This window comes from Grampus griseus, assembly GCF_964374135.1.
Source record: "Grampus griseus genome assembly, chromosome: 2".
NCBI lineage: Eukaryota > Metazoa > Chordata > Mammalia > Artiodactyla > Delphinidae > Grampus > Grampus griseus.
The window spans coordinates 108,232,438-108,256,944 of record NC_139018.1 but is presented as its reverse complement, the minus strand read 5'-3'; the positions used below and the strand labels follow the sequence as shown (position 1 = coordinate 108,256,944).

Here is a 24,507-nt window from a genome sequence, read left to right as displayed (position 1 = left end):
ATGATATATATTATTTAGTTTTTTCTTGCCCATTTAAAAAATAACTTGTCAAACATGAATAGCATCCCTACTTTATTTAAGGTAGAGCTTTTAGTTGTTTTTTTTTTTTTTTGTTTCTGTTTTTTGGTCTTTATTTCTTTTTTATTTTAACTTAAGTGAAAATTGAGATATAATTTCTTTACAGAAAAGGAAAGAAAGTGCATGGATTCTAAATGTACAGTTTGGTGGATTTACATGTCAAATATTCCCACACCCCAGAAGGCTCCCTCTTGTTCTTTCCTAGTCACTAACCTCTCTTTCCCCAAGGCAACTACTACCTTGACCTCCATCGCTAGAGATTGGTTTTGCCTGTTCTTATACTTCATTTAAACAGAGTCATAGTGCATGTTTTGCTTTTGGGTAGAGCCTTTAGTTTTTATTTTTATGTATATAATACTTTCTGAAGGCTTACTGTAATTACATTTCTCATAGGTTAAGAATAAACTTTCCTGCAGTGGTTTGGAGATTTTATGTTTGACCCTGAAACTTTTTCAAAATCATGAAGAACTTTCATTTAAGCAAATATCCTGAAAAAGGTTTTACTAAGGTAGTCTTTCTTCTGTCGTGGGTATATTATACAAGCATGTTTACTGGAATCAGTATTCTGTTTATAAAGGAATATAGGATACCTGTAGTAATCATTTAAAGGAAGGAGGTTTATTTATCCCCTGATGATTTAACAAAATCAGATTTTGCCCCTTGTTTTTAGGAGTAAAAAATATGCATTACAATGCTTGTTTATTTGTTTGTTTTTCTGAAATAGCATTTTGATAAATAAAATTGAATCCTTGAACTTGGGTATATGTTGAACATGTTTCAGTGTAAAACTATTGCAAGTATTCAGGTAGAATTTAAGCAACCCTTCAAACAGTAAGCAGAGAGGAATGTTATTTGTCAGTGTTTCTCTTTCCCTTTCACCTAGTATCTTCAGAGAAATATTTTGTTCTTGTGTTCTCAGGCCAGATTTTTCTGTCACACAGCTTGAACTAGATTAGCGGCTTCTCTGCCCTTTAATCCTTCCCCTGTTTACTGGTGCCTTATCCTAAACTAAAGCCACTGTCTTTCCCGCTGATGGGAGATGGTGATAACGTGTTTGGGCTTGTGTTAATCAAAGGTACTTGGTATAGCTTGATCTTTTTTTTTTAGGGAAGCACTTACTAGGTGATTGATAAATGGAATACACAAATGACCCCTAATCTAGTTTAAAATTTGGGGCTAGAATTTATCCAGAATGTATTTTTGTTTGGCCTTGTGTTTAAGAACAGACACGTAAGAATTAAATTGGCTGAATTAATAGTTAAATTTATTTTTTAAATGCGGAATTGTCTATTTTTTTAAAATTTAGATTATTTTGTGAAGATTGAGGTGTGCTTGCCAGTGCAGTTTTTCTTGTAATGTATGGATAGGTAGTTATAATATTCCCAAAGGACAGAGATTCCCATGGTTTTAAAAATTCTTTTTACCTGTCTAATTAGGTTACACAAAGGTAACATAAAAATGTATACCTAGACCTACCAACATGTAACTAATTCCTGTGTACCTTTTGCTCTGTATCTGTTAATAGTCTGTATGGGATCCTCTACCATGCGAGCGGGGGCTACTCTTCGTTGCGGTGTGCAGGCTTCTCATTGCGGTGGCTTCTCTTGTTGCGGAGCATGGGCTGTAGGTGTGCGGCCTTCAGTAGTTGTGGTGTGTGGGCTCAGTAGTTGTGGCTTGCGGGCTTTAGAGTGCAGACTCAGTAGTTGTGGCACACAGGCTTAATTGCTCCGCGGCATGTGGAATCTTCCCGGACCAGGGATCGAACATGTGTTTCCTACATTGGCAGGTGGATTCTTAACCACTACACCACCAGGGAAGTCCCTGACTCCCCGCTTTGACTGCCGAGGGCCCGGGTTCAATCCTTGGTTGGGGAACTAAGATCCTGCAAGCAGTGTGGTGCGGCCAAAAAAAAAAAACTTTAGCGAATGGAGAAGTCGAAATCATTTCAACTGATCTTTTCTCTAGATGCAGTCTATCACAAAATGAAAGAACCTAGTTAAAGTGAACAAAGTGTAGTTTACTGAACTCATCTTTATCATCTATTTTAGGTATAAACTAGGCTGTTTGTTGTGGCTAGTGGAGTGAACTACAAGCATTTTTGTCAAGTATGTAGGTTTCAATTTCAATGAGTCTTTAAGGTTAAACACTATTTGAATTACTTTTCTCTGTCCTTTTACAGCATCCACCCGCTTTGTGAAGTGTGAAAAATGTCATCATTTTTTTGTTGTGCTATCAGAAGCAGACTCAAAGAAAAGCATAATTAAAGAACCTGAATCAGCAGCAGAAGCTGTAAAATTGGCATTCCAACAGAAACCACCTCCTCCCCCCAAAAAGGTATAGGTCTTAGTTCAGTCTTATAAGCACTTTATCTTGAAAACATTTCATTGCTCCCCTCCCTCCAGTTTATATTGAATCTTAATACTAGTATCTAAACATGTGTTATAAGTTCTTAATATGGACTATACCTGGCTAAATTGTTACTGATATTTGATACTTGAAATTCAGGTATGGAATCCATTGCTGTTTTCCCATGTCATGATTACTGTATTCGTAGCAATGAAATATAGTTGATGATTATTAAAGTAGTGTTAATGCTGAGTTAATCTAAAATGATATCCTTAAAATAGAGCAGCTGGGGATTTATTTTTGTTAGTTTGGGCCCCTAAATAACACCAGCCTGCAATTTTTCCCCCTTAAGTTAATCTACTTTATGGTAAAACAGCCTCGGGCTAACAGTGGAAGCAAGTAATTTTTTCCTGACCAATGTGCCAGGGCTCTCCTGTATAGCACTGTGACTTTTGTGGTGTGGGCTCTTCCTAGGCGTCTCCAATGGATTGTGATTTGGCCATGTGAAATACAGCAGAGTGTACCACCAGCTTCATTGGGTACTTGGCGTACACTTTCTGAGAAGGAGGAGCCCTGCTCTGGGCTGTGTGCCCTCTGTTCTGGCCATATCTCAGATGTTTGCACACTTACATCATTTGTCTCACCCTCTGCTTCAGTTTAGCTTTCTTCTACTGTTTAGGTACCAGTGCATTTGTCTCTGCAAGTGTGCTATGGCAGGTTTAATAAATCATGGGTATAATTGGTTAGGAATGATGATTTTTAAAAACCGTAATAAAATACATATGGTCAACGACTATAGAATTTGTCATGTAAAAATAAATGAAGTAATGGAAAATATAGCTGTTAAGCTTTATGTTCCCCTCTAATTTGTGTAGACTTCAAACATCTGAGTCAAAGTTCTAGAGAATAAAGTTCTAGAAAATAACTATTTTCAGGAGTTAGTGAATATTAACAGTTAATTTCTGTTTCTAAAAGCTGAAATAATTTATCCCAGGTGCTAAGCTCTTGGCAGTATCCAAGTTTCATCTAGAGCTTTAGTTTCTACCAAGAATAAGGCTTTTAGATTGCCATTTAGATAAAAGCATAGCTTTAAAGTTAATATCTAAGAAGAAGCTAAATATTTATGAGCATTAAAACACATTGATACTGGTGGTATAATGGTCTTTGATTATATAATGCCTATTTTGAAAAGGTTAGTTTTATAATATGTTGTCTTTGTGAAGAATATTATTTATATTATTGAGAGAGGTGTAAAAAGGATTTTTAAAAATGATTTACATTAATGATGATAGCTTTAGACCCATGGTGGCAAGTGTAGGTATTCTAATTGACTTTAATATTAACTTTCAAAAATTAGGATCAGTGACATTGTTTATAGAATAGAAACTGGCATAGCACTAGAAGAGTACAGGGATACTTTGTTAAGCTAGAGAACAAAAGAATTGTGTTTTGTTCCTTTTAAGTTTGGGGCCTCTGAATCATTGCTACATAATGTGTCATGCCCCTTGCAATTTGTTTTGTTTTGTTTTTAAACCTAAAGGGAGCAAACATTCATTCGTTTGTTTATTTATTTATGGCTGTGTTGGGTCTTCGTTGCTGCGCGTGGTGGGCTTTCTCTAGCTGTGGTGAGCGGGGGCTACTCTTCACTGCGGTGCAGGGGCTTCTCATTTATGGTGGCTTCTCTTGTTGCGGAGCATGAGCTCTAGGTGTTCGGGCTTCAATAGTTGCAGTGCGCGGGCTCAGTAGTTGCGGAACGCAGGCTCTAGGGCGTGCGGGCTTCAGTAGTTGTGGTGCACGGGCTTAGTTGCTCCACGGCATGTGGAATCTTCCTGGACCAGGCATTGAACCCATGTCCCCTGCATTGGTAGGCAGATTCTTAACTATTGCGCCACCAGGGAAGTCGTGGCATTTTGTTTTGGATGAGAATCTTTGTTCAAATTTAAAACTGTAAGTAAATGTGCTCAGTATAGAACTTCCCCGTTGGTCCAGTGGTTAAGACTCCATGCTTCCACTGCAGGGGGCACAGGTTCAATCCCTGGTAGGGGAAGTTCCACGTGCTGCACGCTACAGCCAAAAAAAAAAAAAAAGTGTGCTCAGTATGTAACTTTAATGTGCATATTTTGTGATAGCTCATAGTAAGTTGTTCATATCTAATCATTTTTCAGATTTATAACTACCTCGACAAGTATGTTGTTGGCCAGTCATTTGCTAAGAAGGTGCTTTCAGTTGCTGTATACAATCATTATAAGAGAATATATAATAATATCCCAGCTAATGTGAGACAGCAAGCAGAAGTTGAGAAGCAGACATCATTAACTCCTAGAGGTTAGTGTTTTGATAACTGACCAAAATAGAGATTACTGTGCTTTAGAGGTAATCCTTATTTGGAACTCTTTGCTTTTGTCTTAAAATACTTTTAGTACACTACAACATTTTTCAAAATACAGATCACTTCCCATTAGTGGTTCATGAAATCATTTCAGTACATTGCCAACAGCATTTAAAAAAGAGTTAATAAGTGTGAGTAGAAAATACCAGAGTATGTTAACAACTTAAATGTTGTTTCTTAAAACTTTTGTTTTCAGTTATATGTACATGGGTTCTGGTATACAGATTGAGACATCATTTTTGAATTGTAGACTTGACCACAACTATTTCCCCATGACTGGATCATTGCAGTGCTCTCTGTGTGACTCTTGAGTTCTTCTCTTTTGGGTTCAGGATACAGAATTTCATTTGCCTAAGTCAGATATATATGGAGATGATAAAGCTTACAGAACATTTTCAGCACTCTTTCCTTTTAGTCCCCAGCTACAGAGTGCAAGGTTCAGGGCAAATTTGTAAGTGATTCAAAGTATAATTCCTATTAATGGTAGATTCTAACGTACCAATATACTGTGTAATGTCAACTTACTGTGGACAATATTGTGTGTGATATTAATAGAATGATTTTATTTAAAAAACTATGAATAGAGTACAGTGTAAATATTTTAAGGTCTTTTGTGTGTGTGTGGGTTTTTTTTGGCCAGGGAGCTGTAATTTCTGATTTGTCCTACAGTGTATCATTTTACATTCTTTTAGTTATCATTTTATAATTTTAGGGAGTTCTGCTAAATACTTTCAGTATTAAATTACTTTTAGTAGCTACTAAATATATGACTGATTGGCTTAATGAAGACAGTTGTTCACTGGTTGAGCTTACTGCAAAATAGTCATGTAGTAGGATCAGTTACTTTTTTAGAAAGTATAAATCATAGTAACTATTGAAAGACTTGGAACATTCATTTTTATAAGGTCCAAATCGCGTTGTTTAGTCATGGAGCAAAATGATTTTTTCTGATTCCTTCAGTCAACAAATTAATAGTTAAGCTCTTCTAGGTGCTGGAAAAGCAAATGGTTACATGGTATTTATAGTATGAGGGATTTAAACTCTTATTAAAGACCTAAATTATTACTACTCTTTTCTTAAAATAGATAGCAGCTTTGTATTTGACAAATGTGAATATTAGCAACTGGACAGCCATCATTAAGCATCTTTGGGGTTTTTTTAAATGTAGAAAGTAGGTAGCATATAAATTCTTTGATAATGTGAAAAGCTGAAAGGACGTTAAAGAACATATTCTTTAAATATATTTGGAAGAGGGCAAGAAGTGGAATACTCCTTGTTTGTTCCCCTAAATTAAACAAATATATAATATTTTCACATTGCCATTTTCATCCTCTTTCTTAGAGTTAGAAATAAGAAGACGGGAGGATGAGTACAGATTTACAAGTAAGTGACCTCTCTTCAGGTCCTCCTCTGTAATCATTCTTCCTTTTGAGATTTACCTCAGTGAAGTTTGTCAGCAGTAGTAATGGTAGACATGTATTTGCTTGTGTATTACTAAGAAAGATATTGTATATTATCTAAGCCTGTTTGTTATACGTGGTATATATAACTTTGGAACAGTTTCATAGCTAATTTGTGTAGTTTGTAGATGTTGGGTTATTTTAGATATTTGATTTTATCTTTTCTGTTGTGATATTTCTTAAAGCATAATGTAGAGAAATAAAAAGTACTCTATGCAGTTTTTCTCTAGATCTGCATATTAACAGAAGTTGTATTTTTAAAAATCTGTAGCTTGAATATTATATCCTTTTTTAAAAAAACCATACAATTAGAGTTGGTCTGCCTGTAAGTGACAAATTTTAGGGGAGGCAGATTATCTTCCAGCTACTCTTTGCCAGAAACCACACTGTTTATTTTTTGGTGTTTATGAAACTTAGTGTAGACTCACTAATTATACATAAGCACCAACTCACTGTTGCGAGCCCTAGACTGCCCCTATAAGCATCAGATGGTCTGATGGAGGGTGTGGAAGGACCTGATAAACCAAAGGTAGTGGCCATTCTGATGTCTTGAACCCATTCTTTGGAGGTGGATATAGCTGCCATACAGAGGGAGAAGGTTCCAAAGTTATAAGAAGATTCATGTTGTCACAAAAGACAAAAAACAATAGATAAGCCAGTATGAACATTTTTCACTTAAAAGTTTGATAATTTTACATTTGCCTTTGAACCAAACAGTGTTATACATCTACTATTTGAAGTGTACTATATATTCAGGATGAGCTATGAGAACATAACTAGTTTACCAACTCTGGCATGAGATTTATTAAATGTAATAAAATATGCTGTCAATATATATTCATAAATTTGGGCAGGTGGCTGATGAAGCTACTATGAATTATTAAAGAAAAGTCTATAGTGAGTATTTTGATAAAATATATATGTAGTGATTTTTTAAAAATGTATGTAGTGGGGCTTCCCTGGTGGCGCAGTGGTTGAGAGTCCGCCTGCCGATGCAGGGGACACGGGTTCGTGCCCCGGTCCGGGAGGATCCCACATGCCGCGGAGTGGCTAGGCCCGTGTGCCATGGCCGCTGAGCCTGCGCGTCCGGAGCCTGTGCTCCGCAACAGAAGAGGCCACAACAGTGAGAGGCCCGCATACCGCAAAAAAAAAAAAAAAAAAAATTCTTGGATGTTCCTTTGGAAATCACATATTAGAGACCAACATATGTCTTTTTAACATGTTAAGATTGATGCTTTTTTCCTCCATCATTGGAACATAAAGTTTTTCTGAAGTTAAGCACGAAATGAAATAGTTGGCTTGCATATAAGGGCTGTGTGTTATACAAATACTTAAACACAAGAAAACGGTAGTACTAATAGTAAATTCTTCCAAAGCACATATAAAACTATCTGCCAGGCACTGTTTTAAGTGTTTTACATGTATATACTCATTAATCTTCCCCAAACCTATGAGACAGAAACTATTATTTTCACTACCATTTTACGTATAAGAAAATTGAAGCACAGAAATTTTTAGTAGTTTGCCTAGGGCCATATAGCTGATGAGCTGCACACAACTAACTATTCTAGCCTGCTTGCTCATAGTCCTTATTATAGAGAGCTGCCTATGTAATGAGAGATAATGCAAGAACAGAGACTTAACTGAAAGAACAGGAGAGTTATCTCAAGTTTACCCTGGAGCATATTTTCATAAATGGAATGACAAACATCATTTGTTCTGTACTATTTAAATTATTCCTTTTTTAAAAATACTTAAATCATAGAGTAAGTTAAATACATGTGTCATATGATTTCACTGTAGTCAGTATGCTTCTTGTGATTTTGTTCAAGTTACCTAAATCATCTTTTCCCCATTGGGCAGACCTACTTTTCAGCCAAGCACCTTCTTATATTGTCACAATTCCTAACTAGATTTTGCTGAAATTAAAAAAAAAACTTTTCTTTTTTTTTTTTGTTTAGTAGGGACAACTATCTAACTGAACTAATATAGACTGCATTTTTTTTGCCTGATATGAATTGTACTGAGACATAGCATTGTGATTTATTCGCTGATCATTAACTGTCAAATGGAGCACAATTTAATTAAATTCAAATGTTTATTTAATGCCTATTATTTTTGATGACTAGAATAACCCTTTACCAAAGGGTGTGACCCAAAGATAGTTTGAAAGTGACAGCCAGATAGAATAGTACTATAATAATATGTCTGCTGAACATCTGTCTGTTGGTTTTTTTTTTTTTTTTTTTTTGCGGTACGCGGGCCCCTCACTGCTGTGGCCTCTCCCATTGCGGAGCACAGGCTCCGGACGCGCAGGCTCACCAGGGAAGCCCCCAATGCTTTATTATTTTAATCAAACCAACAGACAGGGCTTCCCTGGTGGCGCAGTGGTTGACAGTCCGCCTGCCGATGCAGGGGACATGGGTTCGTGCCCCGGTCCGGGAAGATCCCACGTGCCACGGAGCGGCTGGGCCTGTGAGCCATGGCCGCTGAGCCTGCGCGTCCGGAGCCTGTGCTCCGCAATGGGAGAGGCCACAGCAGTGAGGGGCCCGCGTACCACACACACACACACAAAATAATAATAAAGCATTGGAAAATACTGATATTCTTAGAAACAACCTAAAAATAAATCCAGAAAATATAAACAAGTATGATATGAGCACAGATACCTTAAATGCTGAGAGCCAGGAGCAATATGGATAGTTAAAAATCTGGCTAATTGAAAAGAGTATTGGGATTCTTTCCTTCAGCCAAGAGAGAGTGAGAATAAGATTTTTTTTTTAAGGGATCCAGCTGATAAACTGTTAGTTTGCCAACAATATGATTCCCATATAGTTAAGATTATGTCTCTAATAAAGGAACTGCAGTGATCCAGTTGAGATCCTGTAAAATCAGGAATTCAGATAGGGCCAAGGATAATGAATCTTACCATAGTTGGTTTCTCTGGTAGACTCACAGGATCATTTTTAAATGTGGAAGAGACTGTTTAAAGGTCATATGTCTCAGTATTTTCACTAAGGAAGCAGGCCTAGTAAAGCTAAGTGACTTGCCATGCTCCTACAATAGAACCGAGACTAGAACCCAAGTTTCCTATTTCTCAGTTCAATGTTTTTCCCTTTCTCTACAGCCCTGCTTATTTTCATTTGTACTGAAAAAATAATATACCTTTATCTTTCAAAGTGCCTCCAAATCAATTGTGTTTTGTTTTTGTTTTTTTTTTTTATTGGCTGTGTTGGGTCTTTGTTGCTGCACGTGGGCTTTCTATAGTTGACGCAAGCGGGAGCTACTCTTCGTTGTGGTGCGTGGCCTCCTCATTGTGATGACTTCTCTTGTTGTGGAGCATGGGCTCTAGGCACGTAGGCTTCAGTAGTTGTGGCATGTGGGCTCAGTAGTTGTGGCTCGCGGGCTCTGGAACACAAGCTCAGTAGTTGTGGCTCATGGGCTCCATGGCATGTGGGATCTTCCCAGACCAGGGCTCGAACCCATGTCCCCTGCACTGGCAGGCGGATCCTTAACCACTGCGCCACCAGGGAAGCCCTTGTGTTTTGTTCTTAAACACAGGCATAGAAACACAAAGTGTACATATGACTTGCTCAAGATCATATAGCTATTTAGAGGCAAATAAAGGACCAAAGCTAAAGCTTTCTGACTCCTAGCACTGTTCTCCTATTACACTGCCTTCTTTTCAGTAAAAGTATATTCTTCATACAAGTTTATGTAAATAAGGAAGGTAAAAATAATCCATTTCCTTTGCTTAAGGTTCCCTGAATAATCATTGTGTATTGTACATTTGTCATTAGATAATTTGAGGCTTTCTTCCTTTATAGGTAAGGCAAAATGTCAGAATATTTAAATTTTTTCTAAATAGGTGATTGGTTTTAGATGTAGGGTTTTATTGGGCATTTTTTCAGGTAAAATCAAATGAAGCTCTAATAATTCCTTTGGCATTTTTTCAGAGTTGCTTCAGATTGCTGGAATTAGTCCACATGGTAATGCTTTAGGAGCATCAATGCAGCAACAAGTAAACCAACAAATACCTCAGGAAAAACGAGGAGGTGAAGTATTGGATTCTTCCCATGATGACATAAAACTTGAAAAGAGTAATATTTTGCTGCTTGGACCAACTGGGTCAGGTAAATAACTTACTGAAAAATCACTACTCATTTTAAAAAAAATAGAATATAAGTGATTCTGTAACCTGTATCTTATGACTGGGGGATTCTCACTCTTAAGAGGAACATCTAAGGCCAATCTTATGGTAGTTATAAAGGGCTTAGAACTGAATTTGAGGTGTTGGTATTGCCCTTTAGGCCAGTCCCTAATATCTTAACAGGAATAATGAAAATAGGGTACCATTATATCTGAGTAATAGTAGAGAAAAGATGTAACACTAATTTTTCTTATTATACATTCTTCACATTTAATTTGTTTTGCATTTTTGTAGAGAAATTGTATGACAACATATTTTTAGTAAATTTTTAGTTACTGTTTCTATTTGTAGGTAAAACTCTTCTGGCACAAACCCTAGCTAAATGCCTTGATGTCCCTTTTGCTATCTGTGACTGTACGACTTTGACTCAGGCTGGATATGTAGGTGAAGATATTGAATCTGTGATTGCCAAACTGCTCCAAGATGCCAATTATAATGTAGAAAAAGCACAACAAGGTATGTTTCAGTGTAGTTTGTCCCCAGATATAGTCTGTTGGGGAAGCAGTCTAATAGCAAGAGAATATAATTTTTATTTTGAGTCAAGGAGTAAAATTCTATAATTATATAAAAGTAGCTATGTTAAACATTTTCTAGCATACCAAGGGCCACAAAGTTTGCTTTGCCTTAATATTATAATATGGCTACTAGGGTGAAAACAGGCTAAATTACTATTCCATTAGATCCTTAATACTATCATTGTTTTTCCTGTTCTGACTTTCCTCTATACTCGTAATGCTGGAGTGGGGCAAGGGAGGGGATGAGGACAAGTGCAGGAGAGTGCAAGATGTATATAGAAACAAATTAGGCTATTGACTTAGGGGATGTCATAGATGCTGCATTTCTCTTTTCCCTATCTATCATCTGTCCTTGTTTACACGAAGAGCTTGACAGCTTCCTGTCCAAATTCCTTTAAGACAAGAATATGGATGGGAAAAAAATAAGCTAAAATTTTGCTAATACCAGCCCTGTATCCACCTTCTGCTTTCACACTATACCTCTATCTCAGCTTCTTAGAATAAAGAACCTGAAAACATTAGTGGGGTAGATAACTATTGTCATAGAGAATTGGTTATCATACCCAAGTGATATTCTGTAGAATAAATTATAAAACGTTTGCACAAAATGATGAGTGGGAAAGCTAGCAGTGTATTTTTATAGTATTAAGCCATTGTATATGTTAAGTGTTAAAGATTAAATAACCTTGCTCTCTAGCTACCTAGTCGTTTAAAGCTGAGTTATTTTGTGTATATCTTTTTCATATTATAAATAGAATCCTCCTTAAATTATAGGAATTGTCTTTCTGGATGAAGTAGATAAGATTGGCAGTGTGCCAGGCATTCATCAGTTACGGGATGTAGGTGGAGAAGGCGTTCAGCAAGTAAGCAGTTGAATATTTTGTTCAAGTCCACTAAAAGGAAGGGAATACATCAACCTCCCAAATATTGTACGTTTGGTTTCACATTCAATTAGATTCTGTTTTGTTTATTTCTCCCACTCCAAACTCCATATACCATTTAGTTCAGGTCCTAAGAGAAAGCTGTTGGCGATTTTAAATACCAAATTACCTCTGTTAGGAAATTAAAAATACTTTAAAGAAATAAATGAAATTTAATTTGGTTTGGTTTTATTACACAAAGGCCCAGTTAAACATTTCTAGAGGACTCTTGAAGAAAGTTCTGGTTGTAACTAGACATAAATGAACTATGTACATGTATCTTATTCTTTTCACTTAATTAGAAGATAAAATAGAGTTTTATGCCTTATAGAGTCATACTTAAAGTCATAATAATCTATTGGGCAACTTGACCTTTTACTGGTAACTAATTATGACATAAATTACAGGGTAAGGAAAATTGCTTTTGTTTTTTTGACCAAGACATAGACAGGTACAGTCACACTTATAAAATGTGCTGGATGATGTTTTTTATAAAGGCATCTCAATATATAGGTATTCTCAAAGTTTAACACTAGGAGTAGAATAGAATTTTAATTTGCATGAAAGACAAATCTTCAAATATTTTCAAATTTTGAATGTTCCCACCATGGTTGGATAACATCTTAGAGAGCCATAATTCTATCTTTATGTCAGAACAATGTCTTTACCATCAAAAACAACCTCTTGAGTTGACTGTTTCCTGAATGCATCAGGAGTCCTATACCTATTCCAAATAAATTTATGAATAATTAATGTGATAGTATATTAGATTTTCATGTTAGTTATAGAAATGTGGGAGTTTTCTTCAGTTATGCTCATTGACCATAACCACATATTATTTTCCCCATTGAATCCCATTACCTAAAGTATAATAAATAATACGCTTATATGATGATACCATAAATCATTTATTCTTTATTTAGGGCTTATTAAAACTACTAGAAGGCACAATAGTCAATGTTCCAGAAAAGAATTCCCGTAAGCTACGTGGAGAAACGGTACAAGTTGATACAACAAACATCCTGTTTGTTGCATCTGGTGCTTTCAATGGTTTGGACAGAATCATCAGCAGGAGAAAAAATGAAAAGGTAAGTTTTTCTGAGTGATTACTAGAAGAGAAAGCATTTGAAGTTAGAGGATGGACCCTCAGTTTCTAATCTCATATCTGCTGGCTGCCAGTTGTGGATTTTTACGAGTTAGGTTTTCTTAGAGTATACCAGAAATATATGCCTAGTTATTTTTAAAATGTCATAGTAGTAGTTTGGAAGATTTCTAAATATCATCTATATATGGGCATTTTTAAAGTATAACTTGATGATTTCAATTTTATATTTCATCTAAGGAGTTTTTTATTATTTGAGGTAGCTGCTGTATCAATAAAAATTCTACTCATTTCTCTTGCCCAATTCACTGGAGCCCAATAAAGAGCTTGTCTCCATTGCTCCTGCCCATAGAGTCTTCATAGATCACTGCTGACATGCACAAATGGAGGAAAGCAGTTTGGAGGTTGGGGGAAGGGTTGTGATCCCACCTAGTTTTATAGATGTTTCTTAAACATTCTTATAAGCCTTGATTTTAACTGGTACTTATTTTTTCATATCCTCAAAGTTCATGCCCAGTACCTGTTTATTGATTGATTACGATAAAATGTAATGTCAGCATAGTGGCAAGAAGCCCGAAAACATGCCTGTTTTCCATGCTTTTGTGTTTTACATAGTAGCCACAAATGATACCTTTTATATAATATATTCTACGTAAATGAATATATCATAGATCACCTCTTTGCTGTATTGTTTGCTTTAAGTCTCCTTGGCCTTGCATGTTTAGTAGTTTACTTTAGCTTTTAGTTTAGTAGTAGTAGCTACTAATGTAGTAGTTTAGTAGTAGTAAAAAAAAAAAAATAACGCTGCTAATAAATGGTTGCCTGTGTTAATTCTTTTGCATAGCCTAGATGAGAAACCTCTTGTACAGATACTAACTGAGTCAGGTAGTGCTGTTATTCCTCAATAAGGTTAGATTTTTATTTTTCATATTAGTTAATTTATGTTTTTCTTGCTTTTGAAATTCTGTATAAATTAGCCTAACAAATTAGAAAGACGAAATTATTTCTTTGTGTGTGTGCCCAAACATGCATGCGTTTGAGAGAGACAGATGGGGGAGGGTGGGGAAGAGAGAGAGAGAACTTTATATTCAAAATTCTGTAACCAAAGCCAAGGACCATGTTCTTATATTTATTTATAATTCATACTTCCAAAAAGAATTTGAAGCTAGAAACATTTAGAAAAGAACAATTAAAAATATTATTAGTAAAGAGATCAGAAACATGTAAAAGGAAGGTTTAGGTCATTTCAACTTAGTGGAAATTAAGTCACTCTGTTTAGCTTTGAACTTCTTAATGAAAAGTAGGGAGAAATCGTGAGCTAGTTTTTATTGCCTGAAAGAGGAAGGGTATGATGTCTTCATGAGAGACAAAGATTAAAAAAGAGTTTTTCACTTAGATTTTTTTTTTAAATTTATTTTGGCTGTGCCGGGTCTTAGTTGCAGCATGCAGGATCTTCGTTGTGGCATGTTTAGTTGCGGCATGCAGGATCTTTAGTTGCAGCATGCGAACTCTTAGTTGTGGCATGCATGTGGGATCTAGTTCCCCAACCAGGGATTGAACCCGGGCCCCCTCCATTGGGAGCGTGGAGTCTTACCCACTGGACCACCAGGGAAGTCCCTGTCACATAGATTTTTAGGAAAAGAAGACAGAGACATAAGAGAGTCTGCAACAGTGATTTTATAGAGGATTAAACACATCCATTTGGCTACTGTTTTTAACCAAACCTCATTGAAAGCCAGGAGTACAATATAAATAATATACCTCTACCTCTACCTCTTTCCTAACCATATGAAACTGCTTGCAGTCTTAAGTTTTATTCCTATTGCCTTTGCTCATGTCCTCCCCACCTCAGTCCAGTTGGCAAATATGTGTTCATTTTTTTTTTAACACAATAAACATTTATTTCTTGCTCAAACAAATCCAGAAGTGTATTGGGTGGTAATATGTGTTCATTGCTTAAGACTCAGTCTGTCAAATGATTAGGCAATTCCTCTGTGAAGACCTTCTTGGTCACCTCCTATCCTCTGTCCCCAGTATTTCCTCTTTTCTTTCTTTCCACTGCTGTAGTTTCCTGTACAGTTGTCCTTCATTGCACCTATGATGCTTTAATATCTTCATGTGTTCTCACTGTAAATAAGTCCCTTTAGGTTAGGATAAGGGCTGTCTTCAGGTTTGTATCCTCAGTGTTTTATAATAATGCTTAATGCTTAATAAATGCATATCCATATATATAATAAATATGAGTATATATATTTATTACTATATATGCTTATATTGTATGTATAATAAATGTTTAATATATGTTTAAATTATTGAATGAAAGGTATTTTGCTTTCTGATACACTAACTGTCCACATACACAGCTTAGAGTATCAGGAATGGATTTTTTTTTAATGAATTAATTAATTTATTTATGGCTGTGTTGGGTCTTCGTCTCCGTGCGAGGGCTTTCTCTAGCTGCGGCAAGCGGAGGCCACTCTTCATCGCGGTGCGCAGGCCTCTCACTATCGCGGCCTCTCTTGTTGCGGAGCACAGGCTCCAGACGCGCAGGCTCAGTAGTTGTGGCTCACGGGCCTAGTTGCTCCGCGGCATGTGGGATCTTCCCAGACCAGGGCTCGAACCCGTGTCCCCCGCATCGGCAGGCGGACTCCCAACCACTGCGCCACCAGGGAAGCCCTGTACTTGTTCTTTTGACAAAAGTTGTATGACATATCAAAATTAAACTGCGGACAGTTGCCTGGAGTATAGTTCTTTTATATTGACTAAAGCAAGATCCATACACCTTAGATAAACAACTTTTTGCAGCAAAGTTACCATTTTTGTTTGATGTCCTTACATGTTCTTTATAAAATCGAAATTATTCTAACTCATAGGATGTTCTAACTCATAGGATATTCTAACTCATAGTATGCAACCCCAAATCACGATTTTAATAGAATGCTTAGCAATGACTTAAGACACTTGTGGATAATTTTGTTTTAAGTCTGCTTGTTCCATAGGCACTATTCCTGTTTACAGTATTACAAAACTGACTTTGGTTACAAAATAATTACTATCTCTGTTTCCACAGTTCTTGCACATTTTGGAAGCCACACTAGTCTAGAGGTCTCAGAAAAATCCTGCAACATCATTGTATGAGTTCTAAGGGACTTCCCTTCACAGTTCTTACTTACCTACTTTTACTAGAATTCATTCTTTGAGAGTTGGTTAGGTTCTCAATTCTGAAGGCAGATAGACCTGAGTTTGAATCCTGGCTTTTACCACTAGCAGCAATGGTACTTAACCTCTCTAAGCCTTTTTCTTCATTGTAAAATATAAATGATAATACTTTCTTCTGTTGTGAAGATGGCATGAGATATGCATGTAAAATGCTGAGCACGATGCAGCTTTATTCTGTTATTTATAATACCTGTCTTTTCTTTGGCAGTATCTTGGATTTGGAACACCATCTAATCTGGGAAAAGGCAGAAGGGCTGCAGCTGCTGCAGACCTTGCCAATCGAAGTGGAGAATCAAATACTCACCAAGACATTGAAGAAAAAGATCGTTTATTACGTCATGTGGAAGCCAGAGATCTCATTGAATTTGGCATGATTCCTGAGTTTGTGGGACGGTTGCCTGTGGTAGTTCCTTTGCATAGCCTAGATGAGAAAACACTTGTACAAATACTAACTGAGCCACGTAATGCTGTTATTCCTCAGTACCAGGCCTTATTCAGCATGGATAAGGTTAGATTTTTATTTTTTATACTTACTTAATTTATGGGTTGTTTTTTTTTTTGCTACTGAAACTCTACATATGTTAGCCTAACAAATTAAAAAGCAATACTTAAAAAAAAAAAAAGCAATACTTATCTGGAATACCAGCCTATTCCTCACTAAATATGGATCTAGGAATCAGGGAAGGCACGTTGTGTCATATTAGACACTTAGGAGTTGGCTTTATTTTTTTCTTAATTAAAATTGACATTGTAGCTTAAAGCCCAAGGATATATATAGAGAGAAATTGTGCTAGCAGCCTACCCCTAACCCCTCAAGCCAGGCACACAGGATTGTCTTTTCAGCCTTGATATTCTAAATGCTTTCATTGTGACATACTAGGTATACTTTTTTCTAAAGTTAGCTCTCACATCTACTTCTCTGCAGCCAGACACCTGGAGCCATATATCTAATCAGATAGCAAATGTTTGGGTTTTCTGAACCTAGTGTCTCAAAATATCAGTCTCCTTCTCTCCATTGCCATTGTCCCTACCTCAAGTCAGTCTCCTTTATCATTCTTCACCTTGACCCATGCATTTACTTCCTAATTGGTCTCCCTATCTAAAGTCTGTCTCTGACCACCACCACCAAAATATTATCATCTCCCACTTTACTTCCAGAGTGGATCTTTTTAAAATTATTGAACACAGTGTTCAACAAATATTAGATATTAAGTTCTTAATAAATACTTAATGAATAAACACAAAGCTAATTATTTTACTTCCCTCCTTAAAAATCCTTCAGTGGTCCCCTAGCCTTATTTAGATGCCCCCACTTTGGTGCTCTCTTAGCACCATGTGCAAACACTATGCTGTAAATGCTCTTTTGCTAATTTGTCACCACCCAATACACTTAAGTTTCTTGAGGGCAAAGGTGGTGTCTGATTCATCACTCAGTTTCTAATATATAAACACACAGGGGTTCAATAAATGTTGAATAAAGCCCTAGAAAATCCACGTTAATGTAGAAAACCTCTTCAAGGACTAAGGACAAACTTGAGATTCACACTGATACCTTCCCATAGGTTAATTCATAGAAACAAGTGCTTTTTGAAGGCAAGGTTCTGAAGCACCGTGAGAGATAATTACCTCACTTAAATTTTACATTTTCTGGATGTAGAAATTAATAAACAAAAGTTGTTTAATACCAAGATTTTATAAAATCTGATGTTCCAAAGTATTTTGATTTTGGGAGCGTATATTAACTTCTCAATAAGTTTTGGAATTTGTGGTAATTTAGAGAGACTTGTCTAAAGTTTTACCTTCGTTCTATAGGATGAGAGGGTTAGTAACACTCTTTAAAATGAATATTTTCCAGAAACTAAGTTATAGTCTAAAAATGCTTTAGTCTGAAAGGGGATAGTGTCAGTCAAGACACAAAGATTCTGACTCTGTGTTTCTGAGTATTAGTGAATCAGTGTACTTAGCTCTCTGGAACTTATTTCTTTACCAGTAAAGTCAGGGCATTAGTCTCTTTTTGTTCTAAAAAGACCAGTAATGGTGGTAGGTAGTAATAGTTAGTAGATCAAATACTGCATGGTTATATTAGGAAAATATCATCAAGTATTATCTGAGTTATTTCTTTTGAATATATTTGTAGTGTGAACTGAATGTTACTGAAGATGCTTTGAAAGCTATAGCCCGATTGGCACTAGAACGAAAAACAGGTGCACGAGGCCTCCGGTCCATAATGGTAAGTTGGCATAAATTTACAGAAACTAGATTATTTCTTGGTCTGAATTTTGAGAATACTAAACCTCGATGTTTTCCTCTGGAAATATATCCAGAAAATTGGTCTAATATTTTTTGTGATTTTTTTTTTTTGGTCACAGTATATTATATCTTTCTTTTTTCTAAAAAGGAACTTCAGGGTGTTTGCAACAAAGGACATACAGTTAATATGATTAATGAAATAGAGGAAATCAGGATCATGGGAAGGAGAATTTCACAAAACTCTACATAGGCCTTTTGACTTAAGCTCCAGAGTGCCTTCTCAGAACCATTGAAATCCTCATTGTTGTTTTTTGTTTGAAATGAAGTTGTAGATACTGTGGCATTTTACCCCTAAATTCTTCAGTATGTTATGAACTATTTTTATTTTGTTACAAATCCTAGAGACCCAGCCTACTTTGAGTCACCACCCACCCTCTTCCTTAGAGTTCTCACCCTTACTCCCCCAGGTCTGGCTGTACAGTGGGTTACTATTTCCCTATATGCTCCCAAAGCAAGCACATATTCTGTTCTCTGAGGATTTCACTGCTAAATATTACTTCTCTTATCTCAGTAGGACTTTTTTTTTTTTGCGGTACGCGGGCCTCTCACTGTCGTGGCTTCTCCCGTTGTGGAGCACAGGCTCCAGATGCGCAGGCTCAGCGGCCACGGCTCATGGGCCCAGCCACTCCGCGGCATGTGGGATCTTCCCGGACCGGGGCACGAACCCGTGTCCCCTGCATCGGCAGGCGGACTCTCAACCACTGCGCCACCAGGGAAGCCCTCAGTAGGACTTTTTGATTAGAGCTACACATCCATCATAATTTGAGATTTTACTCTTTAATGAAGGCCTGGACTTCAGGTGTTGTGACAGATTTATAAGCATGTAAACTAGAAAAACAGGTGATACAGTTGACATTTTTAGAAAATTTGATGTACTCAACCAGTATTTTCCTTAATATGGAATATAATCCAGCCCCTACTCATAGGCAAAACTAGTTTTCTTTAGTAAATAACTTTAGATCTACTGCAGCACTTGAGACAAATGCCTGTTTGAAGTCATAGCTTTGTAGAGATGATTTAGGATTAAATCATTTCCAAATTAAGGATTACTAGTTGACCTCCTTTGGTCATAGAGTATGTCAAGAATGCTTCTGAGTAACACCTGAATCACATACAAAATGAAGGTACAGTCTTTTTGTATGTGCACGGTGACCTAAGTAGGCAGAACTATACAGACAAAAAGCCTTCCCTTATAGAATGACTTCTCTGTGAATTTAGTTAGAAGCTGTTTTAATATGAAGAATATGAAAGCTTTTACATTGACTTTTCAACATTCAGTTACTGGTGCATAACAGGGACTCCATAGTATTTGTTGAGTTGATGAATTCGATTGATAACCTGTAGAATACAAGCATTTTATATGTAACCTCAGTTTTCCATGTAATTCATTACTTTTTTTATCTTTTTAGGAAAAGCTGTTACTAGAACCAATGTTCGAAGTCCCTAATTCTGATATTGTATGTGTGGAGGTTGACAAAGAAGTAGTAGAAGGAAAGAAGGAACCAGGATACATCCGGTAAAGTGTATTGTCAAACTAAAACAGATCTAAAGCTTGAGATAGGCTCTTTATTGCTATGGTTTATTGGTCTGTCATAAAATTATATAAAAATCCTTATAAATCATAAACTAATCAGTTATCTCAAGTTTTCTGTAGAAAAATTTTCTGATTTTGGTTTATAAAATATTTTGAGTCTTGAAAATTGATCTTCAAAATTAGTCTCCACTTGGGACTTCCCTGGTGGCACAGTGGATGACTCCACGCTCCCAATGCAGGGGGCCCGGGTTAGATCCCTGGTCAGGGAACTAGATCCCACGTGCATGCTGCAACTAAGAGTTCGCATGCCACAACCAAGGAGCCCACCTACCGCAACTAAGACCAAATAAATAACCAAATAACCAACCAAATAAATAAATATTAAAAAAAAAATTAGTCTCCACTTTTTTCTCCTAAAGGAAGAAGTATCAAAAAAAATATAAAAGTAATCCAAATGAAAAGACTTAAATGAACTTTGCTGCTAATTCTGTAATTTATGAATTACTTGTTTCATGTCTTTCATAAGACCAAAACTTTAAAAAATATTTATTTACTTGGCTGTGTTGGGTCTTAGTTGTGGCATGAGGGATCTTTGTTGCGGCATGTGGGATCTTTCATTGTGGTGCGAGGGCTCTTCATTGTGGCGCACAGGCCTCTCTCTAGTTGTGGTTCCGTGGGCTCTGGCTCTCTAGTTGTGGCACGCAGCCTCAGTAGTTGCAGTGTGTGGGCTCAGTAGTTGCGGAGCACAGGTTTAGTTGCCCCGCGGCATGTGGAATCTTAGTTCCCAGACCAGGGATTGAACCCGTGTCCCTGCATTGGAAAGTGGATTCTTAAGCACTGGACCACCAGGGAAGACCCACATAAGACCAAAACTTTGACGACATAATTTTTCTCTTAGTTGTATCTTATCAGTTGACAAATTTGACATATCTTTCACTGCTTTATTTAACTATTCTAGGGGTCAGTAAACTGTCTTGTACAGGGCTAGATTAATACTTCAGGGCCATACAATCTGTATTGCAGCTACTCTGCCCTCATAGCACTAGAGCTACAGTCCATAAATGAATGAGCATGTCTGTGTTCAGATAAATATTTACAAAACAAATGATGGGCTTTATCTGGCCTGCAGGCTGTAGTTTACTGACCCCGATCTATTCAATAAATATTTATTAAACAGTGTTTGACATTAATGTTACCTACATAAAAATTAGATTTCTGTCACAACATATGTTATGTTTTATGCTTATCTTCTAAGGTAACTTATGAGGCAGTTGATTGGTTTTGAACAACCTTTACTTATTCAAAGAGATATAATTCTCATTTTTATTGTTTAATATTAATATATAAAGGAATTGTGGTGGTCTGATCATAATTTTGACTAATTTGAGTCATATTGGTTTGATCAGAAGCTTTCCACTTCTTTACCATTGACATGCTAAATGTCAAGCATTTTCGTTAATAGATTCTACTTTTTTGCTGGAGGAAAGGCCTTCACGGTTGAAGCCTTGTTGTTGATTTATTTCAGTAAAAAATTTGTTTGGGAAAACTACTTGTAGTTTTTGGTTGTGTGCTCTAAATGTTTCCCATATTTTACCATTAAGCAATCTTAGTATTAGAAGTGCTCTTAATATTTTCCTTCTTTGTGTGTCATTTCTAGCTAAGTGGATTAATTTTTTATTATTCATTTTTTTGAGAAGTTGTGTTTACCCCTAATTCTTATTTAAAAAAACAAAAAACACTGATGGCTTTTCATTATAGGGCTCCAACGAAAGAATCCTCTGAAGAGGAGTATGACTCTGGAGTTGAAGAAGAAGGATGGCCTCGTCAAGCAGATGCTGCAAACAGCTAAACTGTCAGACTTCTGTCCTGTATATAAAGTTTTCCTTCTTTTGTTTAGGATCGTAACTGTCTCTACAGTCTGACATTAAAAGCATTGGATCTATCTTGGATATCATACATGGTCAGAAGCTTTTAGGATAAAAATCAGATCATGTATATAATGTAACATCACATTGATTTATACAGACTGACATAACATGGACTTAATGACACAGTGTTCAGAGACAAAATGTACATTATTTTGGTTTGGTTTTTAAAAAATACGCTTTAAAAAAATTCTTAGGAGTTCTTTTAAGCAATGCAGGTGTTGCAATAACTGTGGATTTTACAATAATGTAACTATAAATGGGAAAATAAACTCTTTAAAATTGAAGATTGGGATGCCATTCTTTAGTTTAGCCTTTTCTACCCATGTTTGTTTCCTGAAAATATTAGAATTTTTTTCATCTTAAAAATTGGAACAGGTAGTTTCCAAGTAGTTAAAGATTTCATGGAAAAAGTACCCTGAAGAACCTTATTTTGATGATTTGTTTAGCTGTATTCTTAGTCTTATCCACTAATGCATGACACGAAACTTCCCCATTGGACTATAAAAAAAGGCCATTCTCTTGCTGACTTGTCTGATTTATTTGCCATCTTTGGTCCATTTTAGTACCATGAGTGAGCAGATGGAATTGAAGTCTGCCTTAAATCTTCAGGAAGAGACTACATCTAATTCTAAAAGTAGTATTACAGCCATGTGCTGAGCTAAATAAAATATCCTAATACATTTACCTAAAGTACTTAGTTTTTTGTTGTTTTCTGGTGCTGGATATTTGTCTAATTCTTTGGCTTCATAGAATATTAAAGAAAATCTATGCTATCAGCAGAAGGGAATGTGTTCATACTAAAATATAAGTTATTAACTTTCATTATATAAGACAACTAAACAGTGGGGGAAATTTGGGGGACTTAACAGTGAAAATTATTTCATTTGATTCCATAAATATTAAAATATTTGAGTACCTTTTAAACTTTTTTCTTTCCCACTATATTGATAGAAGTTCCTATACTGTTCCTTCAGTTCAGCCTTGTTTGAAATTGTTTAAATCAGAGTACCTTTAAACATTTGTTTTCAGTTTTTAGTTTATAAACTCTTGAGTTTTCCTCTTACTGCCCCCGCTCCCATTTTCTTAGGAAAAGAACCCTAAGCTATTAGCAAATTCTACATCTTGTTGATGAAATTGGGTTTTCTGTGATGTAATAAGAGATGTTAGATATCTATTTATGGCTGGGGTAGGACCAGAAATGCACTTTTGCAAAGTGTTTAAGCCTGGTTGCTAGAGTATAGAACAGAAACTGGTATCTTTCTTGGTCTCCCTAGTAATGGTTGAAGTTCTTCTCAGGAAGTCTTTCATATTATAACTGTTCTTTATCTTTTTCTTACAGCCTCATCATTTTCCTTTTTGTAGAGTGAAAATTGGAGTAGCTACTAAATATATTAAAGGCAGTCCTCCAGAAATGCACTGGGAGACATTTTAGTCACAACAACTTACATTTGGTTTTGAAAGTTAAAGCATAATTGATGTTTTTAAATTAAACACAACTGAGTATAACTACGATTTGTATCTTGAAACTTGTTTTGGCATTTGAATAAAACAAAAGCATTAAATGAAAGCCATTGTTGTGGTGTGTCCATAATGCAGTGCCATTTTTAAAAGGACACAGATATCATGAGTGGCTTTATTCTAGAGACTGTTAATCCTGACACATTCATATTCTTCTAATAAATTCTCCTAGTTGTAGATTCCACAGACAAAAAGTCTGTTTATGTTAAACATTGATTGAAAATCCTTACTTAAATATCCTGCATGGGCCCCACACTAGGAATACAGACCAAGCTTTCCAAGAAGTTTGCTAGTCTAGTAGGAGAAGCAAATACAAACATCAGTGCATTATAATAATGGAAGTGAGGTAGGTACTAGGTGTGGCACAAAAGGTGATAGCCCAGATGGATCTGGAAGAACAAGTAGGAATTTTCCAGAAAGGAATAATGAAAAGTAAATCAAAATCTCAGAAATGTGAAACAACTAGGGAGATTTAGGAGTTGAGAAATAGGTAACCAGTACAACTTCATGTTACTACTCTGAGAAGACCATTTAATGTATTTTCTCCCCTCTCCATCTTACTGAAGACTTTGCCTTTCATTGAGAAACCATCAAAAGATGGAACTCATCTTCCCACCATCAAAGTTATAAATGTATCTGCTTCAGCACCCAACCTTTCTCTCCAGTTACAGCTGAAGGATTCCTTTTATCAAAACTCAGTCACTCCATGTTATTATGAGGGGATCCCATCATCCCCTCTCATTTCTTAAGGCCTCCGGTTCTTTTGTTAGTATCTCTACTACATTATTGGTCTCCTTCCTTCTGAAACATTCCCAGAAGCATCTAAAAAATGCCTAGTATTTCCTGTTCTGTAGCAAACCCCCAAGCTTATTTTTCACTTGTCTTTCCAACTACAGCGTTCAGTCCACTAGCATGAAGATCATGCCTGTTTCGTTAACTATAACCAGCACTTAACATGGTGCTTCATATATTTGGTGC

General features: G+C 36.3%; 1 protein-coding gene across 1 annotated transcript in view; it reads left to right on the top strand.

The window, feature by feature from the left end:
* The window catches only part of CLPX (caseinolytic mitochondrial matrix peptidase chaperone subunit X), a 37,283-nt gene extending 13,705 nt beyond the window's left edge, over window positions 1–23,578 (top strand). Inside the window, exons 4-14 of the mRNA XM_082649483.1 lie at window positions 2,258–2,412; window positions 4,590–4,749; window positions 6,155–6,196; window positions 10,230–10,406; window positions 10,775–10,939; window positions 11,773–11,861; window positions 12,842–13,006; window positions 16,448–16,747; window positions 18,377–18,469; window positions 19,959–20,065; window positions 21,842–23,578. Coding sequence (XP_082505609.1) covers window positions 2,258–2,412; window positions 4,590–4,749; window positions 6,155–6,196; window positions 10,230–10,406; window positions 10,775–10,939; window positions 11,773–11,861; window positions 12,842–13,006; window positions 16,448–16,747; window positions 18,377–18,469; window positions 19,959–20,065; window positions 21,842–21,932 — 1,544 coding nt within the window. The 3' untranslated portion in view covers window positions 21,933–23,578. The remainder of the gene's footprint in view (window positions 1–2,257; window positions 2,413–4,589; window positions 4,750–6,154; window positions 6,197–10,229; window positions 10,407–10,774; window positions 10,940–11,772; window positions 11,862–12,841; window positions 13,007–16,447; window positions 16,748–18,376; window positions 18,470–19,958; window positions 20,066–21,841) is intronic.
* Window positions 23,579–24,507: the final 929 nt, after the last annotated feature.